The sequence below is a fragment of the Callithrix jacchus genome, chromosome 11 (genome assembly GCF_049354715.1).
Source record: "Callithrix jacchus isolate 240 chromosome 11, calJac240_pri, whole genome shotgun sequence".
Lineage (NCBI taxonomy): Eukaryota > Metazoa > Chordata > Mammalia > Primates > Cebidae > Callithrix > Callithrix jacchus.
This window is the reverse complement of record NC_133512.1, coordinates 17,921,693-17,943,515: the sequence shown is the minus strand read 5'-3', so window position 1 is coordinate 17,943,515 and position 21,823 is coordinate 17,921,693. Positions and strand designations below refer to the sequence as shown.

General features: G+C 45.7%; 1 protein-coding gene across 12 annotated transcripts in view; it reads left to right on the top strand.

Moving 5' to 3' along the window:
• Positions 1-20,233, top strand: part of GRB10 (growth factor receptor bound protein 10) — a 212,968-nt gene extending 192,735 nt beyond the window's left edge. For all 12 annotated transcript variants that reach the window (XM_009002182.4, XM_054237096.2, XM_009002177.4 and 9 more), the window contains 6 exons: positions 3,722-3,799; positions 4,738-4,854; positions 6,076-6,142; positions 6,517-6,604; positions 14,865-14,958; positions 17,219-20,233. In XM_009002182.4, the coding sequence (XP_009000430.1) occupies positions 3,722-3,799; positions 4,738-4,854; positions 6,076-6,142; positions 6,517-6,604; positions 14,865-14,958; positions 17,219-17,365 (591 nt within the window). In that variant the 3' untranslated portion in view covers positions 17,366-20,233. The remainder of the gene's footprint in view (positions 1-3,721; positions 3,800-4,737; positions 4,855-6,075; positions 6,143-6,516; positions 6,605-14,864; positions 14,959-17,218) is intronic.
• Positions 20,234-21,823: the final 1,590 nt, after the last annotated feature.

The window sequence follows — 21,823 nt, the reverse complement described above, 5'->3', positions numbered from 1 at the left end:
CTTGAAAAAAAAAAAAAAAAAAAAAAAAAAGAATACATCTTATAGCTTGGATCTACATAGGAGAAAGCTGGCATGGCTGTACTCAGCCTTTCAGAAAGGTGTTCTTAGTAGGTAGTGCCAGCAGATAATCTTCTGTTTCATTCCTTTCTGTTACATTGTTTGTTAGGTAATTTCTTGGATGCTATAGGAGCTGTGTGAATAGCATTAAAACTTTGAAACAGTTATTTATTACCATTTTTCATCCTCCCGCTGTCTTCTAGAAGTCGCTTAATCTGCTGTAGCAATTCTTCCCCAAGAGGGAGGTCTTGCCTCATCCACGCACGAGTCCCTAGTAGTGGTTGCTTTGGTTTAACACGACCTGACGTTGAAAAGGCGATGAACACAGCATTGAAACTTTGCAGCCGCTATTTACTACCGTTTAATCTTTTCCGTCTACACACACCCATATACGTAGATATATACATGCAGACGTCAATAAAATAAGATTTGTGTGTTATCACGTACCCAAAATCGAGAGTATTTATATCTTCCTGGTGTGTCAGTTCAAGACGATTATGAAACACACTTTATTATCTCCAGCAGCGCTCCTTGCCGCAGAGTCTAATCTTGGCTCATATTAGTTTATGTAATGTTTTTTACCTCAGCTTTGCTTCATTCGTGTTGACATAGTTTTTCTTGGACCATCTTTTCTCTACCTTTCGGGCTCCATATGTTTAAGGAGCATCTCTTATAAGCACAGCATAACTGGCTGTTTTGCCTTGATCATCTTTGTCTTTTCACCAGAACGTTCGCTGTGATGTAATCGTATTACTCAGTGCGGTGACCGTGTTTGTATTTGAACCTGCCATTTGCGGTTTTTCGAGGTTGTCCTGCCTCTCCTGTATTCCTTTATCTCTTAATTTTTTAGATTTATTAAGTATATTTATTTACATTTTTCCCTCCATTAACCCAATACTTAAATGTACACTTACTGTTTTTTCGTGGTTACCCTAGATATCACATCCTTTTTCTTTTTCTTTTTTTTTTGAGTCAGGATCTCACTCTGTTACCCAGGCTGGAGTGCAGTGACATGAGCTCATCTCACTGCAGCCTCAACCTCCCAGACTCAAACTGTCCTCCCACCTCAGCCTCCCGAGTAGCTGGGAGTACAGGCATGCACTACCATGCCCGGCTAATTTTTGTTTTCTTTTTGCAGTGACGGGGTCTTGTCATGTTGCCTAAGCTGGTCTCAAACTTCTATGCTCAAGCTGTCTGCCTGCCTTGGCCTCCCAGAGTGCTGGGATTACAGGCGTGAGCCGCCACACCCAGCCTAACATGCACCTTGAATTTACTTGAATCTCTTACGATGTGGTACATTTACTGACTGCTTTCAGGCAGGCATGAGCACCTTTTGTGCCATTCGCTCCATTATCCTTTTTGAAGGATTCTTGTCATATATATAAAGCCTCTTAAAATACAATGTTGTTGTTATTTTATATACTCAATTTTAATTTTTATCACCTGTATCTTTACACTTTAATCTTTCCTGAATTTGCATTCTTCTCTCTGGGACTAAGAGACCTCAGCTTAGGAATTCTTTTCATGTGGGTCTGAGAAATTTTCTTTTTGTTTCATGTTCATTCTTGAAGGAACTTTTTACTGGTTATGGGATGCGAGGTTAGCAGTTATTCTCCTCTGCATCTTCCTACTCCATTGTCTTCTGAATTTCATAATTTATGTAAAAACAGGAGCTCTCTGTCCTCCCGTTGCTTCTGTGAAAATAATGCATGTTTTCCTCTGGTTGTTTTTTGACATTCTCTTTGTCTCTGTTTCTCAGCAGTCTTTCCATACTATGCTTGGACTGGGCTTACCCCGTTCCCTGAATCTGTAGCCTGATGTCTTTTTGTCAATTTTGGGACGTTCTTGGCATTATCTCATTAAAATATTTCTACTGACCTGTTCTCACTCTTCTCTCGCTGGAGTGCAGTTGTTCCTGTATTAGATTTGCATCACTTTCTAGGTATTTTTATCCTAGAAATGAACATGTGCCATGAGACCTAGAGGCAGAACTGAGTTTAGACCCTGTGAAGGAAGAGGTGCGCCACTTGATGACTTCACTCCTGTTTCTGACTGTTTCTTCTCCACGTGGTTAGAATGTTTGATTCAGGTGTGTAGGTTGGAATGTTGGATGTATGAGACGTTGTAGGGCCCTGAGCCCCATACTAGAGTCAGTAAAGCACAGACTGCAGAGCAATTAGGTGGCAACCCTCAGTGAGGGAGGGCACTGGGTCTGGAACAGGCCGTGTATGTTCAGAGTCGTGATGGGGGACAGCTTGCCCCACTCCTCTGTGCTTCAGTTCTGTGCTCTGGAACATGGGGATAATTACAGTATACAGCTCATAAAATGCAGAGGATTAAATGAAATAACAACATAAAGCACTTAGACTCCCAGCTCGCCCACAGTAGCACTCAATAAGGTGACTCGTTCTTGATGTTATTACTATCGTGTTTGTCCCTGTCCCACTCATTCCCAAACCAGTCAGCTCTTACCTCCTGAGGGGCAGGAGTAGCAGCAGCATTGAGGCCTGCTGAATGCAGGGTTGAATGGATTTGAACTGTGCAGGTCCACTTAGAGATTTTTTTTTTTGATAAAGATATTGGAAATATTTTTGAGATTTGTGAATGTTTGAAGAAAACTCCAAGACAAACTACATAGCCTGGAAATATCAAAAAAATTGAGAACCAGATGTCATGAAGGCATAAAATACATGTATATGTTGATACTAGTCCGCATTATTTACTGCCGTAAAATACATATAAATCCATTATGAAAAGTTAAAAGTATCAAAACTGAATGCACACCAACATGGACTTTACATGGCACCGTTTGTAGTCAGGAGATACAAACAAACGTAAAGTTGCAGTGTTAACTCAGAACTGCATAAAATTAATTATAGTCCCTGCTGCATTACTCTGATAATTTTGTAGCCACCTCCTGTTGCTATTACAGTGAACTTAGATGTCGCAAGTATTCATTTTAAAACCCACCTTGTGTTGCTAATTATCTCACCATGAGCAGGTCTTCTCTTCAGTCAATTGCATGTTGTAGTAAAAAGTGGGCTCATGTTTCTGGAGTATTTTTCGTTGTGTGTAGTGCAATGCAGGAACTTGAAAGAACACCATGGGATCCATAGGAAGTGCTGCTAGGGAAGCCGGAAGTGCTCCCAAGAACAGAGAAAGATCATGACATTACAAGAAAAGCTTAAATTGCTTGATATGTACCAGAGATTGAAGGGTTGCCTTCCACATCAAACAGATAGTTCACTGTGTAAACAGACAACCTAAACTTACAGAATCAATAAATGTAGTACAATCCCATAATTGTATTTTCTCTTACGCTTTTCTTAACATTTTCTTTTCTCTAGCTTCAGTGGAATACATATAACATACAAAATATATGTTAATTGACTGTTTATGTTATCAGTAAGGCTGGTCAATAGTAGGCTACTAGTAGGTAAGTTTCGTGGGAGTCAAGAGCTCTACTCAGATTTTTTATTTCAAGGGGCGTCATTCCCCCTAACCCCTGCATTGATCAGAGTCAGCGGCACTCAGGCTCCTGGGCTAGGTCTGGGCATTGCTCCCTGTTCCACACTCAACTTTGCCCTTTCCTCCCGTGGCGTTTGTCAAGTGCCAGGCCTCGGGGCTCCTGGGCCGGTGACTGACTCTGGCTTCTCCCCTCCAGTATGGAATGCTCCTTTACCAGAACTACCGAATCCCTCAGCAGAGGAAGGCCTTGCTGTCCCCATTCTCAACGCCAGTGGTAAGTAAAGCTAGGACCTTCAGAAGTCTAGTACCTTTTCAGCTGCTACATCACGTGTTAAGGATGCCTCATTTTACACGAGGTGGGCAAGAGAAGCTCCGGAGGGTGTCTGCGCATTTCAGGGAAGCCAGTGCATGGCACAGTGATGTGGGTTTTGTAGTCTCGACAGTGTAACTTCAAGGAGCGAATCCCTCTGCCATCCTTCTCCCGTCCCTGCATCTCCCCTCTGGGTTTTGTAAGGAGGTGGCTCTCTTTAAGTGCTCAAAAAAGGCAGCAAGAGCTTTTGGTCCTTGTGGGGCCCTGCCTTTCCTACCTCTGGCTTTTGTTCCTTAAGCCTTGGGACCCCTGGGAGCTGCTGACTATCACACTACAGTCATGCCCTGGTAAAACTTGAGAGATTGTCATCATTCCTCTTATGTTCTGGGCACTCTGCTTCTCAGAGGGGCAGAAGCACTTCATCATCTCAAAATACAGTCCTGAGGGTCCTTTAGTGTCTGCCCTGTGAGATGCCCAATGGTGCCACAGAAAGAGTCCACGAATTTCCCTGAGCCCCCATCCCCAGGGGAATGACTTTGGGGAGGCCTAGGCTCACCCCGGCTGTTGGCTGTTTGTTTCTTTGCTGTGTTGGAGTAAAGGTCAGGAGCCAGTGAAGGACCACACAGTCCAACCCTGGGCGTGCCTGGGGCACAGCAGCAGCCTTTAATGCTCAGGGAGGACTAGAATGTATCTCATCCTTCTTAAGAAAAACCAAAGAGGTTTCTGAATTTTCAGCCTGAACCAGTGAATTTCCCACCTGAAACTTGGGAAGATGAGGGGTGGAAAGTGGGCATTCCCTGCTTTCCTTTCCTGACTATCCTGATGACTGTCAGAAATTAAGCCAAGACTCCGCTTTGCCTTAATTTCCTGTGTTTAAAGAACCCGTGGCCTTTCCTTTCCAGCGCAGTGTCTCCGAGAACTCCCTTGTGGCGATGGACTTTTCTGGGCAAACAGGACGCGTGATAGAGAATCCGGCGGAGGCCCAGAGTGCAGCCCTGGAGGAGGGCCATGCCTGGAGGGTAAGGTCCTGGCCCTGGCCAACCCGGGGGGGGGGTGCCCTCGAGGTGGTAGCCTCACCATGTGGTCTTCTCTTCTCCCAGAGGAATGGCCCTGTGCGGGTTGGCAAGAGGGGTGGCATGTTGGGTGAAGGGCCTCTGAGTTTTCAGCTGCAGGAAGCAGTCGGCCCTTCTAGGCCCCTTCCTCGTTCCCAGCACCCAGCCTTCCCCCACTGCTCCCTGGTCCTGTGGGCTTTTGTGAAAGGGACAGGAGAGGACCAGGGCCCTCTGCCACCCTGGCTCCCGTGCAGAACTGTTCTGTTGATGAATTGGCAGTGGCTGTCTGTAGGGTGCACAGGCCCCGGGCCTGAGTGGAGCCAGCAGGCGTTCACATCGAGGTGTGCTATTAACAGCCTGCACCCCCACCTCTGAGGCTCAGGTTCTGAATCTCCAGATGGGAAGAATATCAGCTTCCAAGCTCCTGAGACTTAAAGGCCATGTGCAAAACAGGAGCCTGGAATCTGGCATTTTCTGTAATTCCCATCAGGGGATGGGAAAAGTAGGAAGTCCCAAGCATGGGGAGTCCAGAGCCCAGTGTTTTGAGAACTGCATGAATTTAGTAGAAAGGCTCAGTTGGGAGTGGTGGCTATATCTAAGCACTTTGGGAAGCCAAGATAGGTGGATCACACCTATAATCTAAGCACTTTGGGAAGCCAAGATAGGTGGATCACGAGGTCAGGAGTTTGAGACCAGCCTAGCCAATATAGTAAAACCCCATCTCTACTGAAAATACAAAAATTAGCTGGGCATGGTAGTGTGCACCTGTAGTCCCAGCTACTCAGGAGGCTGAGGCAGAAAAATCACTTGAACCCGGGAGGTGGAGGTTGCAGTGAGCTGAGATCATGCCATTGTACTCCAGCCTGGGCGATAGAGTAAGACTCCATCATGTGTTTCTCCTGAAATTTACCAGGATATTCATGGCGTTTTCATCATATGTCTTCAGTGTGAGAAATAAGCATCTCTACTTTGATACTGGGGCAGCTAGCAATATCTCAGGGTGTTATTAACAACTGGGAACCGTAAGCTCTTTGTTCTCAGGGGTCAGCGGAGGCTTCAGATGGGGCAAGGGCCCTTGTGAGCCCAGTCAGGCACCCTACCTAGTGCCCTGTCCTGAGCTTGGATGTATTGGGTGACTTGGTATGTCTGTTTGCTGTCCTCGGTGCTAATATGGAATTTCTTTTGCAGAAGCGAAGCACACGGATGAACATCCTAGGTAGCCAAAGTCCCCTCCACCCTTCTACCCTAAGTACAGGTAAACAGGGCACATTGCCTGATGTTTTTGTCCATTAAAAAGTCAGGCCGGGCGCGGTGGCTCACGCCTATAATCCTAGCACTTTGGGAGGCCAAGGTGGGTGGATCACCTGAGGTCAGGAGTTCAAGACCAGCCTGGCCATCATGGTGAAACCCCATCTTTAAAAAAAAAAAAAAAAGAAAGAAAGAAAATCAAACAGCACCCCCCTCCGCTCCCCCTGAGCCTTATGAATTTGCCTGTGCACAGAGTGTACCACACACGCTGTAGCTGGGGGAGTCGGGGGCTCTGCGTTGATCAGAGTTGGTTGTGCTGTCAGGGAAGCCATGCTGTGGAGGCACCGCCATCCACCCGGTCCTTGTCTGTTCCCTCCACAGTGATTCACAGGACACAGCACTGGTTTCACGGGAGGATCTCCAGGGAGGAATCCCACAGGATCATTAAACAGCAGGGGCTCGTGGACGGGTGAGGAACCACCACTGATAAGAGCTGTCGTCTGCTGAGGTTTTGTTGTGCTGGGGTCTGTTTTGTTGAATTCCTCAGACGTCCTTGGGTAGGCAGCAGTTTTGCCCTGATTTTAAAGAGGAGAAAAGGTAGGCCCAGAGGTATACGGGGTATGCAAAGCTTGCCCAGCTAGTAAGGGGCGGAAAGGGATCTCATCCGCATCTGCTCAGACTGTATCCAATTATCCTTCACCTCTAGATGAAATCTGAACAGGTGGAGAACACAAGTTAGTTGTTTTACCTTCATAAGATAGTGGGAAAATGGGGGAAAAAAATGCTTTGCCTACACTTTTTGATTTATGCACTATATGAAGTTGGTTTGCACAACAAATAGCCCCAAACCTTAATGGCTTAACACGACAAAAGTAAATTACATGTCATAGTTGTGGTTGGTTGAGTGGCTTTCTCACCTGGGCCTGCTTGGCTTGGGCTGGACAGTCCAGGATAGGTTCCCTGGTGTCTAGTTGATGCTGTGGGCTGTTGCCCTGGTGACGAGTGGCTGGGCATGTGTCTGTAGCAGGTTACTTGAGGCTCCCAGGAGTAGCAAGAGAGGTTAGACCCCAGTACACATGCACAAGACTTCTTAAGATTCTCTGAGCATCACATTTGCAGCCGTCCCATCGACCAAAGCAAATCCCAAGACCACACTTGAATGACCCTGGGAAGGAGCTAGCCGCAGCATGGAGACAGGGACAGGGACATGGATTACAGTTACCACAGAAGGCCAACACTGCGAAGCCACCAAAGTCCTCCAGAAAGAGACCCAGTCTGGTCCTCCTCCCTGAGGAAGTAGTTATATGCCTTGTGGGAGCTGTCCCATACAGGGCCTGAATGCTCAAAACACAGGCTCCTGGAAGCTGCTAAACTCAAAGAGTCATTCTTGTTTCCTTGGTTTTACAAAAAGTTTTATTACAGAAATTTTCAAATTTACATAAGTGTATAAATAATGAACCCCCCGCTTAAACATCACGTAGCTTCAACAATTTGCTAACTTACTTCATCTCTTCCCTTTCCCACATTTTCTCCTCCCACTTCTTGTCTTCATGTCTCTTTTTCCTTTTATTCTCCTCCTCTTTCTCCTCCTCTTTTAAAGTAAATGTCAGATATTCTAAATTTTTACCAGCAAATATATCTCAGTGCCTGTCTCTAAAAAAATAAGGACCCTTTTGTTTTGATATAACTGCAGTATTATTCTGCTTAATAAAAATTTCTTACTATCTTCTAAAAGCTAATCCATGTTCAAATTTCCCCAGTTGTCACCAAAAAAACTCCTTTAAATTAAACTTAGCTTATTTAAGGCAGGACCCACAAATGGCATTTGGATGCTATACCATGTCACCTCTGTCTCCTTGGGTATAGAATAGTCTTACTCACCACTCCCTTTTTCTTCCTTTTTTTTTTAGTATGTTTTGTCAAAGAAGCAGGTCATTTGCTAATAGCATGTTTGTGGTTTATTTTAATAAGTTCCTCTGTCTCCCTGGTTCCTGGGGAGTGGTGGTCATGGTGTGATCAGATGCATTTCTCCTGCCTAGCATCTGGAGACTGGGTACTGGGAGCTCTGCTGCCTGGAGCAGAGGAGGCCTGAATCCTGGCTGCTGTTTAGTGGTGTCGGGTGAGCAGGGGTTCAAGTGCAGCCAGCTGAAGCCTCCCCACTGAGGCTGCTATCCCCACCCACTGCATGGTTTTAGCAGTCCTTGGTGAACCTGCCCAGGTTCAATATTGCATTAGGGGTTCCAAAATCATCATTTTCTAATTCCTTCCTTTATGAGCCGAAGTTCTTCCCTTCATCAGACTTTTGTTTAAACTGTCACTCTGAGCTTAGATTTTTGTGTCTTGATTGATTTCAGTCAAAACCTCCTCTTCTGATGCTCACTTTGCCCCTCGTTGGCCAGTGGCTCCTTCCACTTGCTTCCTGAGTTCTTTTGAGCCAACATTAGTGGTATTTGATTTGGGGGTGAAAAAGATGTATTAGACTCAAATGATGCACTTCTCTTGGACCCTGATTCTTTCTAAAGGAAAATGATATTTAGAGACTGCAATCTTTAGGTCCTTTTAGTGAGCAGAGCTAGGACACCGGCTTTTTAAAACAAAAAATAAATTTTGGGTTCACGTTGATAATGGTAATTCAAATTTGAGATTACAAGATTTTTTACTTCTTTGATTTCTTTTTTTGGTGTTTTTTTTTTCCTCCAATCTCTGTTAATGGCATCAACTAATTACTTATGACTTTATCAATACATGGTGTAAAATGTATACATGGACTATCTGCAAAATAGTAATGCTGATATTAATTCAGTAGGACTACTAAATTGTGATTTCTTGCAGTCCTTTTAATCCTTAAGGGTTAATCTAGGCAGGTGACCTTAAAATACCTTGCCCAAAGTCACTTCAAGTAATGCTTCTCTGTGGTTCTGCCACCAAAGCGCTGGGCACATCAGGTTTGTTTGTCTCAGTGTCTCTTTAGTGTTTGTGAGTGGATCTGATTTATTTTCTCTTTGCTTGAATACTGCTTTCTAAATTGTGTAAGACATTTTCATGGTTCCAAAATCAGTAAGGCACAAGCCCTGTCCACTCAACTCTGCCTCCCAACCCCTATAACAGATAAACAGCTTTTATCAGTGTTTGTTTATCCTTCTATCATTTCATTTTACAAACACGAATGAAAGGAATTTGCGGGAATCACAATACACAGTTCCTGAAGCCTCTGCGTCTCAAGCAGCGCGTGGAGACGGCCCGCATTTATTTTCCAGTCTCGGGTTTTCTTTTATGTACGTGGAATATCACTTTTTAAAATGTCCCCTATTGAGGGATGTTTACCCTGTTTCCAGGTGAATGTTATGAGACACAGTGCTGCATTGTTTCATAATTTTGCTGTGTATCTTTGCTATGAGTCCTGAGAAGCGAGGCTGTGGGGTGGAAGGGCAGGGCCTATGTCATATCGTGAAGTGTCAGCAGAGTGCACCGGCAGGCTCACCTCTTCCATCTGAGAGTCATGCTGTCGTGAAGGAGGCTGACCCTCATGTCATGTATGGAAGGACTTCTTTATCTTTTGGCAGTTCTGCGCTGTTTACGTTTTTGGTGCATTTTTCTAATCAGTTAAGTTGCAAACACTTTGGTTTTTCCCACTCCTAAATCTTAAAGGGGTGCATTCATGTTGTCTTATAGTACTTGGATTCTTTTCCTCCTTTCTCTCCTTCCTTCCTTCCTGCTCTCTCCATTGTCCCTTTCTTTCTTTTGTCCTTGTTTGTTCAGTTTTGGTCTTGGTTTGGTTTTGCTTAGATACCAGATGCGCTCGGGTTTATTTATCCTCACTGCTGGGTAAAGAATGGGTCTGATTTTATTTGTTTCCCATGTGGCTTTACAATTGCTCCAAAACTCCTTACTTGAGATGTCATCTTTACCACAGGGCAGTCTCTCTTAAAGCATTAGAAATGACTCCTCCTCTAACTATAAAAACCTGTTTCTCCTCTAACGTTTCTGCATTCCTCAGGAGAGAAAAGGCTAACACTGAAATTTCTCTTGCTGTGACATTTTTGAGTTAGGGATGTCTGTGCGTTCTGGGCTTCTAATACAGCATATACCTGCTTATGGCCCTGAACCTCATCAGAAGTAGGCCCGGAATGTTTTAGGGTACCTCTGTTACCCTTGCTGTCCAGGGGAGGTGATGTGGGTTCACTTGCCAGGCAGCGTCACTCTGCTGGAGAAGTGGCACTGCCACAGGAAGCTTTATTAGGTGCTGTGGCCAGCAAGTGTCCTCCCCAAGGCCAGGGCAGTGAGGACACCCCTCACCCCCAGACGCAGTTGTGTCAGAACCTCAGGGAGGCGGGCGTGGCAGTCATGCATTCAGAGAAGCTTCCCGAGTGATTCTGGGATAGGACCCACTCTGTACTTTGGATTGAAAGTACTACCTTGGGGTGGGGTGGATTGCAGGTCAGCACTGCTGGGCCGTGTGAATTGTGTGTCAGCGTTTTGCTTCCCCTAGCCATGTTTGTCTTTTCTGTTTTCTTGGATCAGAATCCCAGTTGGCAAGGCTTCCGTCTTTCCAGACTTGTCAAGCAACAGAAGCATCACCTCTGTTACCTTCTGTTCCCCAAATGAGCCCTGCTAGTGCCCCTCGCCTTATTCATCACCAGACGTTCCTCTCCATCCTTCCTGGAGCCTTCCTTGTCCCTAAGGCTGTCATTTCCAGCTCCTGCCTTAGGCTGCTGGAGCGCTAACCACACACAGAAATACAGGATCGATTTAGGCGTTAACACAGGGACAGCTCATCTTCCTCATAATTTTTCCGTGTAGGGAGGGAGGTGTATTTGTTAAACAAGGTAAATAGTCTGTGTCTCATCTTTACCGATCCCTGCAGAGATGATGAAGGCAAGCCAGCTTAGAGAGTCAAAGAACAAAGAAAAGAAACCGCCTTGAAAAACAGTGCAAGATTCTGGGCAGATAATATAAAAACAGCATTTTCCATAGCCTTAGTCTCAAATGGTATATGCAGTTAGAAAGAGACATCAGAGCCTTAAATAAGCCCGGAAGGTATTTCTGAAATTCCAGGATCCAGGCAGCTCCCTGCCCCTGCCCATGCAGCTGAGCGTGCAAGCATGTGTGTGTGTGTGTGTGTGCGCGCGCGCGTGCGCACCTGTGCATTCATCTGTGCTTTACCAGCCCTGGACTGAATTTGCAGCCTGCTTCCTTCCTGTTTTGCCACCCATGCCCATCCCAGAACCGCAAGAGAAAGATCTTTTTAAGGGCACACCAAGGTCTTTAGTCGTCTCTGCTAACCAATCCCACCTCACCCCCAGCACCATGCTAATCCCCCTCAGGGCATGTGGATGTTCCCTGCCGCCATGCCCACACTCATGGTCCAGCCCCACTGGCCTTCCTGCCATGCTAGGCATCAATCCCTATGCCATCTGCCTGTGTAGTCCCTTTGTCTGCACTTCATGCCCCTCCACGTGTTGGAAGGAAAGCTCCTCAGGAAATTTTGAGTTCTTTGAAGCTTTCCCTTTTCCCAGCCACAGAAAGAGAGGTGCTGTCCTCAGAACTCACAAAGCACCCTTGTCAGAGGGATAGTTTCACTTTTGGTCTGCTTTTCCTGGTGAGGCAGGAACTCCGTGCCTGGCTGTGTGACCTTGGGGAAGGTGCTTAGCTTCTCCGTGCCCCACTTCCTTGATCATGAAATGAGGCTAAATGAGTTAATCTGTGCACGAAACCCTTTGCACAGTGCCTTGCTTGTAAGCGTGGTCTAGACTGTCACTCTGATCGCCGTCGGGTCCTGTCACAAGAGGCTCTTCCTTCGTTTATGACGGACTGGTAGTGCATCATCCCTAGCATCTACTTCAAGACAAGAGCTTACCTGGTTCTTGACACTCTCCATCTTGGGCCATATTTACAACTTCTGAGCCTGGTTAGTAGTCACTTACCATGCTTACTACCTCACTGGGTGTCTTTCTTATAACTCCTGCCCCCTTAGAAATCACTGGATCATGGCAGTTGGCTGATTGTGGTAATTGTTATTTCAAGCTACCTTGTATTGCGTACAGTTATGCACAACGCTGTGTATACATCAGCCAGTCTTCTCAATGGTCCTGCAAGAGAGGTGTTATTCTGACTGGGTGCAATGGCCCACGCCTGTAATCCTAGCACTTTGGAAAGCCACGGCGGGCAGATCACAAGGTCAGAGTTCAAGACCAGCCTGGCTAACATGGCAAAACCTCATCTTTACTAAAATTACAAAAAGTAGCTGGGCATGATGGTGGGTGCCTGTAATTGAAGCTACTCACGAGGCTGAGGTGGGAGAATCACTTGAATCCAGGAGGTGGACGTTGCAGTGAGCAGAGATCATGCCATTGCATTCCAATCTGAGTGCCAAGAGCCAAAACTCCATCTCAAAAAATAAATAAATAAATAAATAAATACAAATAAATTAAAAAAAAAAAAGAGGTTATTCCCCTTCTGCACATGAAGAAATTGAGGCTGAGAAGGCCAGTTGCCCAAGATCATGAAGCTCGTAAGCGGCCCATTGAGGCTTCCTGCTGATGCCTAAGCTGTGCCCTTCTCCCCCTACAGCACTCTTCTCAGATAAACAACCTTGAGGCATTCCCTGTAAAGCCCAGGCCTTTCTGCAGCCTCGGGACTTCCCAGGGTGAGCCCGCCCCTCTCAGGTGAATAGGCCCGGGCAGTGCTGCTGTTCACTCATCCACAGCTTCCCATCTGCAGAAGGAAACAGCAGTTACATAAAGTAACGGCAAAGAAAGGGATCCCCACCTTTTCCTCTAGTTAGAGCTGGAGCTCTGCAGACTTCTGGGTTTCGGAGTCATGATGTTTTATTTGGAATGACATGACTCTGGGAAAAGAAAGCAGGTCTTTGAGGTGGACACAGCTGCCCAGTGTGCACCAGCGCTCGGGAGAGGAACAGGATCTCCTTGTCCTCTCTCCAGCGGTGCTGTGTGTTCCCCTGTGGGGTCTGAGACTCTTAACACCGCCCCTGCCAACCTGAGCAAGCCGAACCATGGAATCCCATTCCGATCAGTATTTCCCAAAGTATTTCCTGAAGAACACAAGTCCTGTGAAGTGCTTTTTTAGAAAGGTAGCAGGCAGGGGAGCTTCACATTTTTTAGGCTCTGAGAAGTCCTATAGTAAAATACATTTGCTTTCCCTTTTCAGCATGGGATTTTCCAGTCTTATTTAACTGCTTTCCATCTTCACATTACGGTTCCAAAACTGGTGATTTTGCTGATGATTGTAGTTTGGTTTCGGATACATTTAAAGTGAGTTCCTTCTCAGGCCATGTCTTCTTTGTAGCTTGCATCGGGTCTTCTCTTTCTGATGTATAGCTATCTTTTCAGCTAACTCCAGATTTTTTCATGTAAGAGCAATGATTTTATACCTTTTTTGTGCTATTGTAATTTAAGATTTTAAAAAATAATTGCAGGGTTGTAGAAAGGTTGTGATAATAATAAGATGAACTGTTCCCACTTCGCCCAGATACCCTGAAGACTATAGCACATTTGCCTTTTCGTTCTTCTTCCCAGTTATTCTTTTTCTTCTGAACCATTTAGGGGTAAGTTGTGGCATGATATCCCTTTTATCTGAATTATTTCAGTGTAAAATTTCTAAGAACAAGAACTTCTATAACCACAGTACCATTAAAAAACCAGGAAGTCATCGATGCAGTTCGTTGTTTAATCTATACCCATCTTCCTGATTGCTTCCTTTATAGAAAAAGAAAAGATGTCTTCATCCTAAATCTTCTCTCCCAGCATGTGTGTATAATTTTGACCTGCGTTGCGCGTAGAAGCCAGTTCTTGTGAAAGCGCCTGGGTTCAGCCTCGGCTCTTCACTCATGGTTACATTCAGGCTATGCCTTTTTGGCAGGAGCACCCAGAAAACTGATGTCGTGTCTTCTTCTGCACATCCTCTCAGGAGGCCCTCACGGTCGATTTGTCTTTTTCCTGTAGTGGTAATTTAGACACTCGATGAAGATGCTGTCAGCCAGATTTCTCCACTGTAAAGCTATTATTTTCCCCTTTGTAATAAATAAGTATTAACAGTACAATACTTTGATGCCATAAAAATACTGTTTCTCATCCACCTTTCATCTGCTGGTTTCAGAAGATCTTCTTCATTAATGGTTACTACGGTAATTGCCAAAGGGTAGTTTTCTACTGCATCGTGCCTTTATTTATTGTCTGATACTCTCCTGCAAGAAGGAGCTTTGCCTTCTCCTCTATTAATTTATTTGCTCACTTATTTATAACTAACACTACAGACTCATAGATTCTGATTTTGTGGGTTATGATCCATTACTTTTATAATTCGTTTTGATGCCCAGATTTTGTCATCCTGCCTCCTGTGCCTTTTTGACATGTCCTCATAATTCTTTGAGCACTTCCAGACATGCAGGCACAAAATATTTCTACTTCATCCTGTAGTTCCTGCCCTAAGCCTGTAGTCAGGCATATCCTCAAGGAGGATTTTTCTAATGGAGAATGACAATTCAGAATTATCATCTTGGTGCTTGCCTGGGGTGCTGTTGCCACCAGAGGCCACTCAGATGCAGAAGCACTGAAGCACTGTGGGGCACCAAGCCTATCTCGTGGGACGAGGCCAGGGAGTGATTGAGTGAGAGAGAGAGAGAGGGGGAGTGTGTGTGTGTGTGTGTGTGTGTGTATGATTAGTTCCAGATTTTACAATATTTTAGCAATCAACTATTTTCCATTCCCCAGGCTTTTTCTCCTCCGTGACAGCCAGAGTAATCCAAAGGCATTTGTACTCACACTGTGTCATCACCAGAAAATTAAAAATTTCCAGATCTTACCTGTAAGTATTGATATTCTGAGACCAATCCTTGTGGTTTTGTTTTCTGGTTTCATTCTTAATGTAATTTTCAAACTATAAACTGACAAGACCGCTGAGTATCAGACAGCTTCAAGCCTGCAGGTGAGAAACTTTCAAGAATTTCTTTACAGGTTTGTCTTTTGAAATTAGAAAAATATTTTCCTAGAAATAATCCTGAAAGTGGTGATAGGGTGCTGAGGCCCCCCCTTGTGCCTGTGAGCTCTCAGTTGCAGCGGAAAGGGTACCTGATGGGGAGGATCAGGGTCACAGGAGAGGGAGGGGAAGGAGAACAATTAGCTGAGGGCCCAATAGCCGTGAGCACCTGGGTCTGGAAGGCAGGAGTTGTGCAGCAGGTTTGCCTGTTGGCTGCGTGAGCCTAAGGAGTTTTGTCATTTGTCCTGGGGTCCACCAGGTCTATCCAGGAAGCATAAGTGGCCTCACAAAGAGCAATTAACGTTTCTCCTTCCACACATGATCCTTGGATCTAAAGACGATTCTCTTTGAACAATTCCAAAAACATCATTACAGAACACATTAATCAATGCTACTTTTTTTGACAAAGAACTTTATGTTTGATTTGCCTAATGTCGTTTACCTCTCACTTCGGTATGCCACAGTTCAATTCTAGTTCATGATTAGAGTGTTCGATTAGCACCATCAAGGATTCGGTTGAGCTGAAAACACATAAACAGAATTGATAGCAGCTGTTACATGATGGACTGATAAATTCTGCAGGTAACAGTATGTTTGTGAAATGCATCCTGTGGTACTCAGACTCGGGAAATGTTCTACCAAAAGAGGCTGGCTGGATAGTTTCCCCTCAGAGCTTCAATCTGCACATCAACAAAGAATAAGCTCTGAGGAGGCTTACGTTAACTAAACTCGTCTGTTTCACACTCTTGAACCTGGATTTCCTCCAGCTTATCTGACCCTCAGGACGTTGTTATGATCTCAAGAATTGTGTAGTGGCCGGCAGCCATGGACCATACGGGATGAGGAGGGTGTTGTGCTTAGCTTTTGTGAGCTGGGGAAAGGCAGCGTGCCACTCGCTGTCTGTTCTGTGGCTGCTTGCTTCCTGCTGTGTGCTGACGTGCCTACCTTACTCGTGAGGAAAATGAGGCTCATGGCTGTCAGTGCTTTCCCTGCACCACACTGGGGCGAGGAACAGAATCTGGGGTTGAGCCCAGGCTTCCCAGCTTCCAGCCAACCTAATATGCAAATACAGGAATTACTCTCCCAGGGAAAGTGCCTCATTGGCAATCCTTTCTGTTCCACTGCATTGTATTTTCACACAGTTGTTATAATTCTCTTAGCTCAAAATATAAAATGAAAAGTGATTGATATTTTGGGCTGGATGAGTAAATTAAAAAAAGAAAGAAAGGGACTTTCATGGTAGGCAGAATAATGCCCAAATCCTACAAGTAACAAAGGAATAGCAACTTGGGGCAGTAAGGGTGCACAGCCTGTGTGTGTGAAAACAGGTTGTGGGGCGTGCTGTTAGCTCTAGCAGTGGTTTTGGAGTTAGGAAGTGGTTCTAAGCTCATTAATTTAAGCCAAGCCTTAAAGCTGACTGTTCCCTGTGAACAGTGTGACTTACTTAGGCTGCCCTGCTCTGCACTGTACTGCAGTCATCGAAATGAAAACTTGCCGAGTTAAAATAGGTGTTAGGAATATGTTTCTCTCTGGGAGAGACTGCAGCATTCCCGTTTTAATAAAAATAAGTGCCCCATATTTGGAGACCTAGGGAGGGAATTTACCTGTGTGAGCTTATTAATCCCTCACAACTACCCAGCAGTTGCTTCATATTGGAGCAAAGTAAACCCCTGGGTCCTCAAGAATAGGTCATATAGTGAGGACCCAGGTCTGTACACTCTTCATGGGGCGTGCGGTGTGCAGTGGGTAGTTAGGAGTTAACTGGTAAACCTAATTCTCAGGAGCTGGGTGAAGTGGGGGCAACTTCGAGCCCTTCCCCATGACCACCTCAGCGAGCAGGGGAGCTAGCTGTCCTCAGCAGCCTCCATAGCCCATCTGAAGTCCGTTCCTCGCTCAGGGATGTGGCAGTCCCGAGCACACACCCTCTGCTCCCCTGTCCTTCCTACCCCTGCTGTTTTCTAGCCTACCTTGCCCTGCATGTCCCTCCGGAATCAAATCATGGGCAGATGGAGCTGCCGCTGACCGTGGGCCTCATTCTGCTCCTGAGGTGGTGGCCTCTAACCTGGCAAGTGTTCTTGTGTCTCTCCAGTGCGAGGATGATGGGCAGACGTTCTTCAGCCTGGATGACGGGAACACCAAATTCTCTGACCTGATCCAGCTGGTCGACTTTTACCAGCTGAACAAAGGAGTCCTGCCTTGCAAACTCAAGCACCACTGCATCCGAGTGGCCTTATGACCGCAGACGTCCTCTCGGCTGAAGACTGGAGGAAGTGAACACTGGAGCGAAGAAGCGGTCTGTGAGTTGGTTAAGATCACACACACACGTCGATTCTGCACCTGGGGACCCAGAGCGAGATGGGTTCATTCGGTGCCAGCCGACCAAGATTGACTAGTTTGTTGGACTTAGACGACGATTTGCTGCTGTGAACCCAGCAGAATCACCTCCCTCTGCATTGGCCAAATTGGGGAGGGCATGGAAGATCCAGCGCAAATTTGAGAATAAACTGGAATGATCATCTTGGCTTGGGCCGCTTAGGAGCAAGAACCAGAGAGAAGTGATGGGAAATGAACTCTTGCCCTGGAATAATCTTGACAATTAAAACTGATATGTTTACTTTTTTTGTATTGATCACTTTTTTGCACTCCTTCTTTGTTTTCAATATTGTATTCAGCCTATGGTAGGAGGGGATGTGGCTTTTCAACTCACAGAATACAGAAAGAGTTTCGGACGGGCAGACTTCAAACTGAATATGGGTCCCCAAATGTTCCCAGAGGGTCCTCCTCTGCCAGCTACCACGGTGTGGATTCAGCTCCCAAATGACAAACCCAGCCCTTCCCAGTATACTTGAAAAGCTTTTTTGTTAAAATCAAAGGTGTCGCTGTGGTAGGCATTTGGCATGTTTTGTGGACTCAGTCAAGCAACCACAGTCTGTTAATCATTTCTCTATGCTCAGATGTCAGACCCTCTTGTTATTAGCGTGTCTTGTTCTGCACAGTGGCAGGAGACTTTACTCCTCTGGAAAATTCACTGTTCCACAAACGGCAGGCTGAATGGCCTCGCCTCTAGATTGATGTGGGCCAGCCTCCTTGAGACACACCTGGAACCCGTCATCGGCCAGCCGTGGATGCTGCTTAATCCACCTGGGTACTTTCAGCCTTGCATGTCCACAGCCTTCAGCCTATTCTAGAACGATCACTGCCTTACCCCTGCTGCTGCAGTGGTGTGAGTCGTTTCACGGCTGATGTCCCTCGGGGAATTAAAGGATCTAAAGAGAAAATGGCACCTGGTTGGCTTCTTGCTGTGTCTCGTTGGTTTCCATGGTGATAAAGATGAGGAAGCATTGCAGAGGGCACAGGCACAGGCTGACATTTAAAGATCTTTGCTTGCAGCCCTCCGTCCTGCTGAAAACCCCATAAGCCAGCGAACGCAGAGCAGCTAGAGGCTCCTCCTCTGCCGGCTTAGGGTCAGAAGTACCTCACAGTGGTTGTGGACATGAAAGAGTTTTGTCAGCACAATGCTTGCTTCCCGCTCCGGGAGATGAGTCAGACGGTGGCTTGAGTTGTCACTTGGTCCCTTCCACCCCTCGGGTGGCCCCCTTTGCCACATCCCCTTAGCTTAGTGTTTAGGTGTGAGAGTGGCCATTTCCATACCTTTGATCCCTGCAAAGCGGAAAGGACTCTTTTGACAAGCAACAGACTACTGTGGCGAGCAGAATGATTTCCTTTTTCAAGACAACACCTGCCTGGCTTCTCTGAATCTGTGCTAGCCACGATATTGCCCCACATCCGCCCCACGGAAGTGCTCCCTAAAGAACAGCATTTCTCTGCTTCTCGGTCAATCCCCATAGCCTAGAGCAGTGTCGCGGGCTTCAGTAAGGCCAATGAGCTGGAAGTCAGTCTACTGTATAGTAACACTGTATTTCAGTTGACAGACCACACTCTAGTTCTCCATGAAAGGTCTACTTATACAAATGAATTTTTTAGCAGAACACGTTTTTAACCATCAGTGCTCAATTGCCTTTTCTTCCTTTTGCAGCCAGTTAATCTTTCAAAGTATTGACAGCGAGGTCATTCTCGCATCCACCCCTGGCGGCACGCGTCACTGTAGGGACAGATGTTGCGGTTACACCACGATTCCTTCTTTCTCTTCACTGGCTCGAGGTAAACCCTTTCCAAGGAAAAACAACTCTAGGATTTCTTTCGTCTGTGTACGTAGACCAGTCCCATAAGTGTATAATCTCATGCGTCTCTCTGGTAGACAGCTTGTATTTGCAGTATTTCATATTTACAAATACGCGTTTATTTAAAAGGAGAACAAAAGCTTGACTCTGATTCACAGTTTTGTATGTATCCGGTTTGACGTAGTCTTTTGTATTTTCGCTGCCGAAGTGAATTGTTGGAGAATGTAACAGCAGATTTCCTAAGGCTCCAGCTCGCTGGCCTCGTGCCAGGCAGCTGGGAATTCCACCTGAGAACAAGTCCCGCAAACCAGGGACGGAAGGACATTTGACTTTTATTTTTGTATTTAATTGACATGAATGTAAAGGGGACAGCTCAGGGTTGTTTTGGAGCCTGTTGACTTTGTATCTCTGCCTGTGATTTTCTTTTCTAAACGAAACTCCATGTAGCAACCGGAACGAAGTTGAGAAGGAAAATGCCAAATGCTTTGGTTATTAGAGTTTAATAGGTAAGCTCTGTTACACTAGTTGTTAGAGTTCCAGAATGTTCTTTTGTTTGCTAAACCTTGAAGAAACATGTGCCTCAGCCTAGATGTTTTGTCTTCTCTTTTCTGCACTTACTAACTGACAGTGTGACCGATCTCTGCGCCTTCCCGGGGGTGGGCGAGCTGGCGGTAGATTTGTGATGTCACAGTGTGAACTGCAGTGACTGTAAAGTGGCCTGGCGTGTGTAAACGTTTTCAGGGAATGCAGAAGGTATTAATGAAGAGACAAAACCTTTATTCCATGTGCTTTGCTTCATTCTGTACATAGCTCTTTGGCTCGTGAACCTAATTGTAAACTTTCAGGTATTTTTGTACAAATAAGGGACTGATGTTCTGTTTCTTGTTATTAGAAATAAACATTAATACAGTGTTCTTCATTTACTATTGCTGGTGATGTCTTTTTCTATAGTTTAAAACGCTAGCTGGTCATCCACTAAAAACCTCTCGAAATGACTTAGGATACTAAAAACACACTTCTTACTCCTAGCTAGAAACTGTCACAAGGAATTCATAGCTGTTTGGGATGTGTCACGAACAAGCTGGCCCAGCCCTGGTGCGACGCCAGCCTCGGCTGCTCAGTGCTCTGAGTTGGTGGCAAGACAGTCTCAGCGGGCCTCTCCTCCCCCATAAAAATCACAGACCTCAGAAGCTTCCAGAAACAGATACACAAGCTTAAGAAAGACCTCAAGAAACTCACAAACATTCACTCTTGAGCCCAACTGGTGTTTTTTCCACTGCATTAGGACAATTAAAATGTCAAGAACCTAGGTTTCCTAGGCAAGCAAACAATTGACACACTAAGAATAGATGCCCTCTATTCTTGGGCCCTCGCCTGGGAGGACCCTGGCTGAGCCACTGACACTTGGGCCAGACTTGCCATCTCACGCCTCCTCCCTGTCACACAACCCGGTCAGCAGGGTGGGGTATGTGCACACTGTCGCCAGCCAGCCTGGTCCACCAGCAGGAGCACCCCCAAGCTGTGCAGACTCTCCTGTCATTTGTTTTCAGAATCTGGATCCTCTGTTTCTGGAAGCCCACTCTCTGCATCATCATCCACGCCAGCTGCTTCAAAACAACAGAGACAAGAGAGCCCAGGGCAGGTGGGGAATTACCGGGCCAACCACAGGTGTTGATCATAACACCAAGGAAGCTGGTAGGCACAGGCACACAGGCCAGCCGATGGCCTCCCAAGAACACACTCGTGGCACAAACTCGAGAATGCAGCTCAGTGCCTCCAGCACATTCATTCTTCAATGGTTTTCACGAATACCTTGAGTGATTAGTAAAATTGCAAAAAGGGATTTTGTTTAATGACAAAAGCCGTAGCTGCTTAAATAAAAAGGTAAAATATTCAACATCTTCCAGTTGTAGAATGGTAAAGGCAGTGTTGCCCCCTTTTCATTTTGGAAGTTATACAACCTTAATAAGAAGGGCAGGAAACAAAAATGAAAAATCCACCTTAAACAGAGTTGGGCTTCATCTGTTGTGTCACCATCCACGAGATGGGTTGCTCGGGAGGCCTGTGAAGATCTAGCAGGGACCACGTGACAAAGGGTGCCCGTGGCTGCTGGCCTCAGCACGGCCTGCAAAGGGCACTTCAGCATGAGTGGTGCCCCTCAGGGAACTCGGGGTCCTCTGGGAACAAGGAAAAAAGACTGGGGTTGGTGGCAATTGGTGTCATTTTTTGTTTTTCAGGGCGTGGTGGGCACTTTTGATCTGAAGCTAGATCAAAGTCTCATTCAATTTCTGGGAATGTTTTGTGAATTACATCTAATTTTTTTGTTCTTTTTGGGTCTTTTTTTTCCTTTTAATTTGTTTTTTATTGAGATAAAATATACATATATAATTTACCACCTTTACATTTTAAGTGTACAGTTCAGTTATTATAAATGTTTCTGCTTCCCTGCCCCACCCCATTTCCCAGCCTCTGGTAGCCACCAATCTATTCTCTATCCTCACGAGGTCTACTTT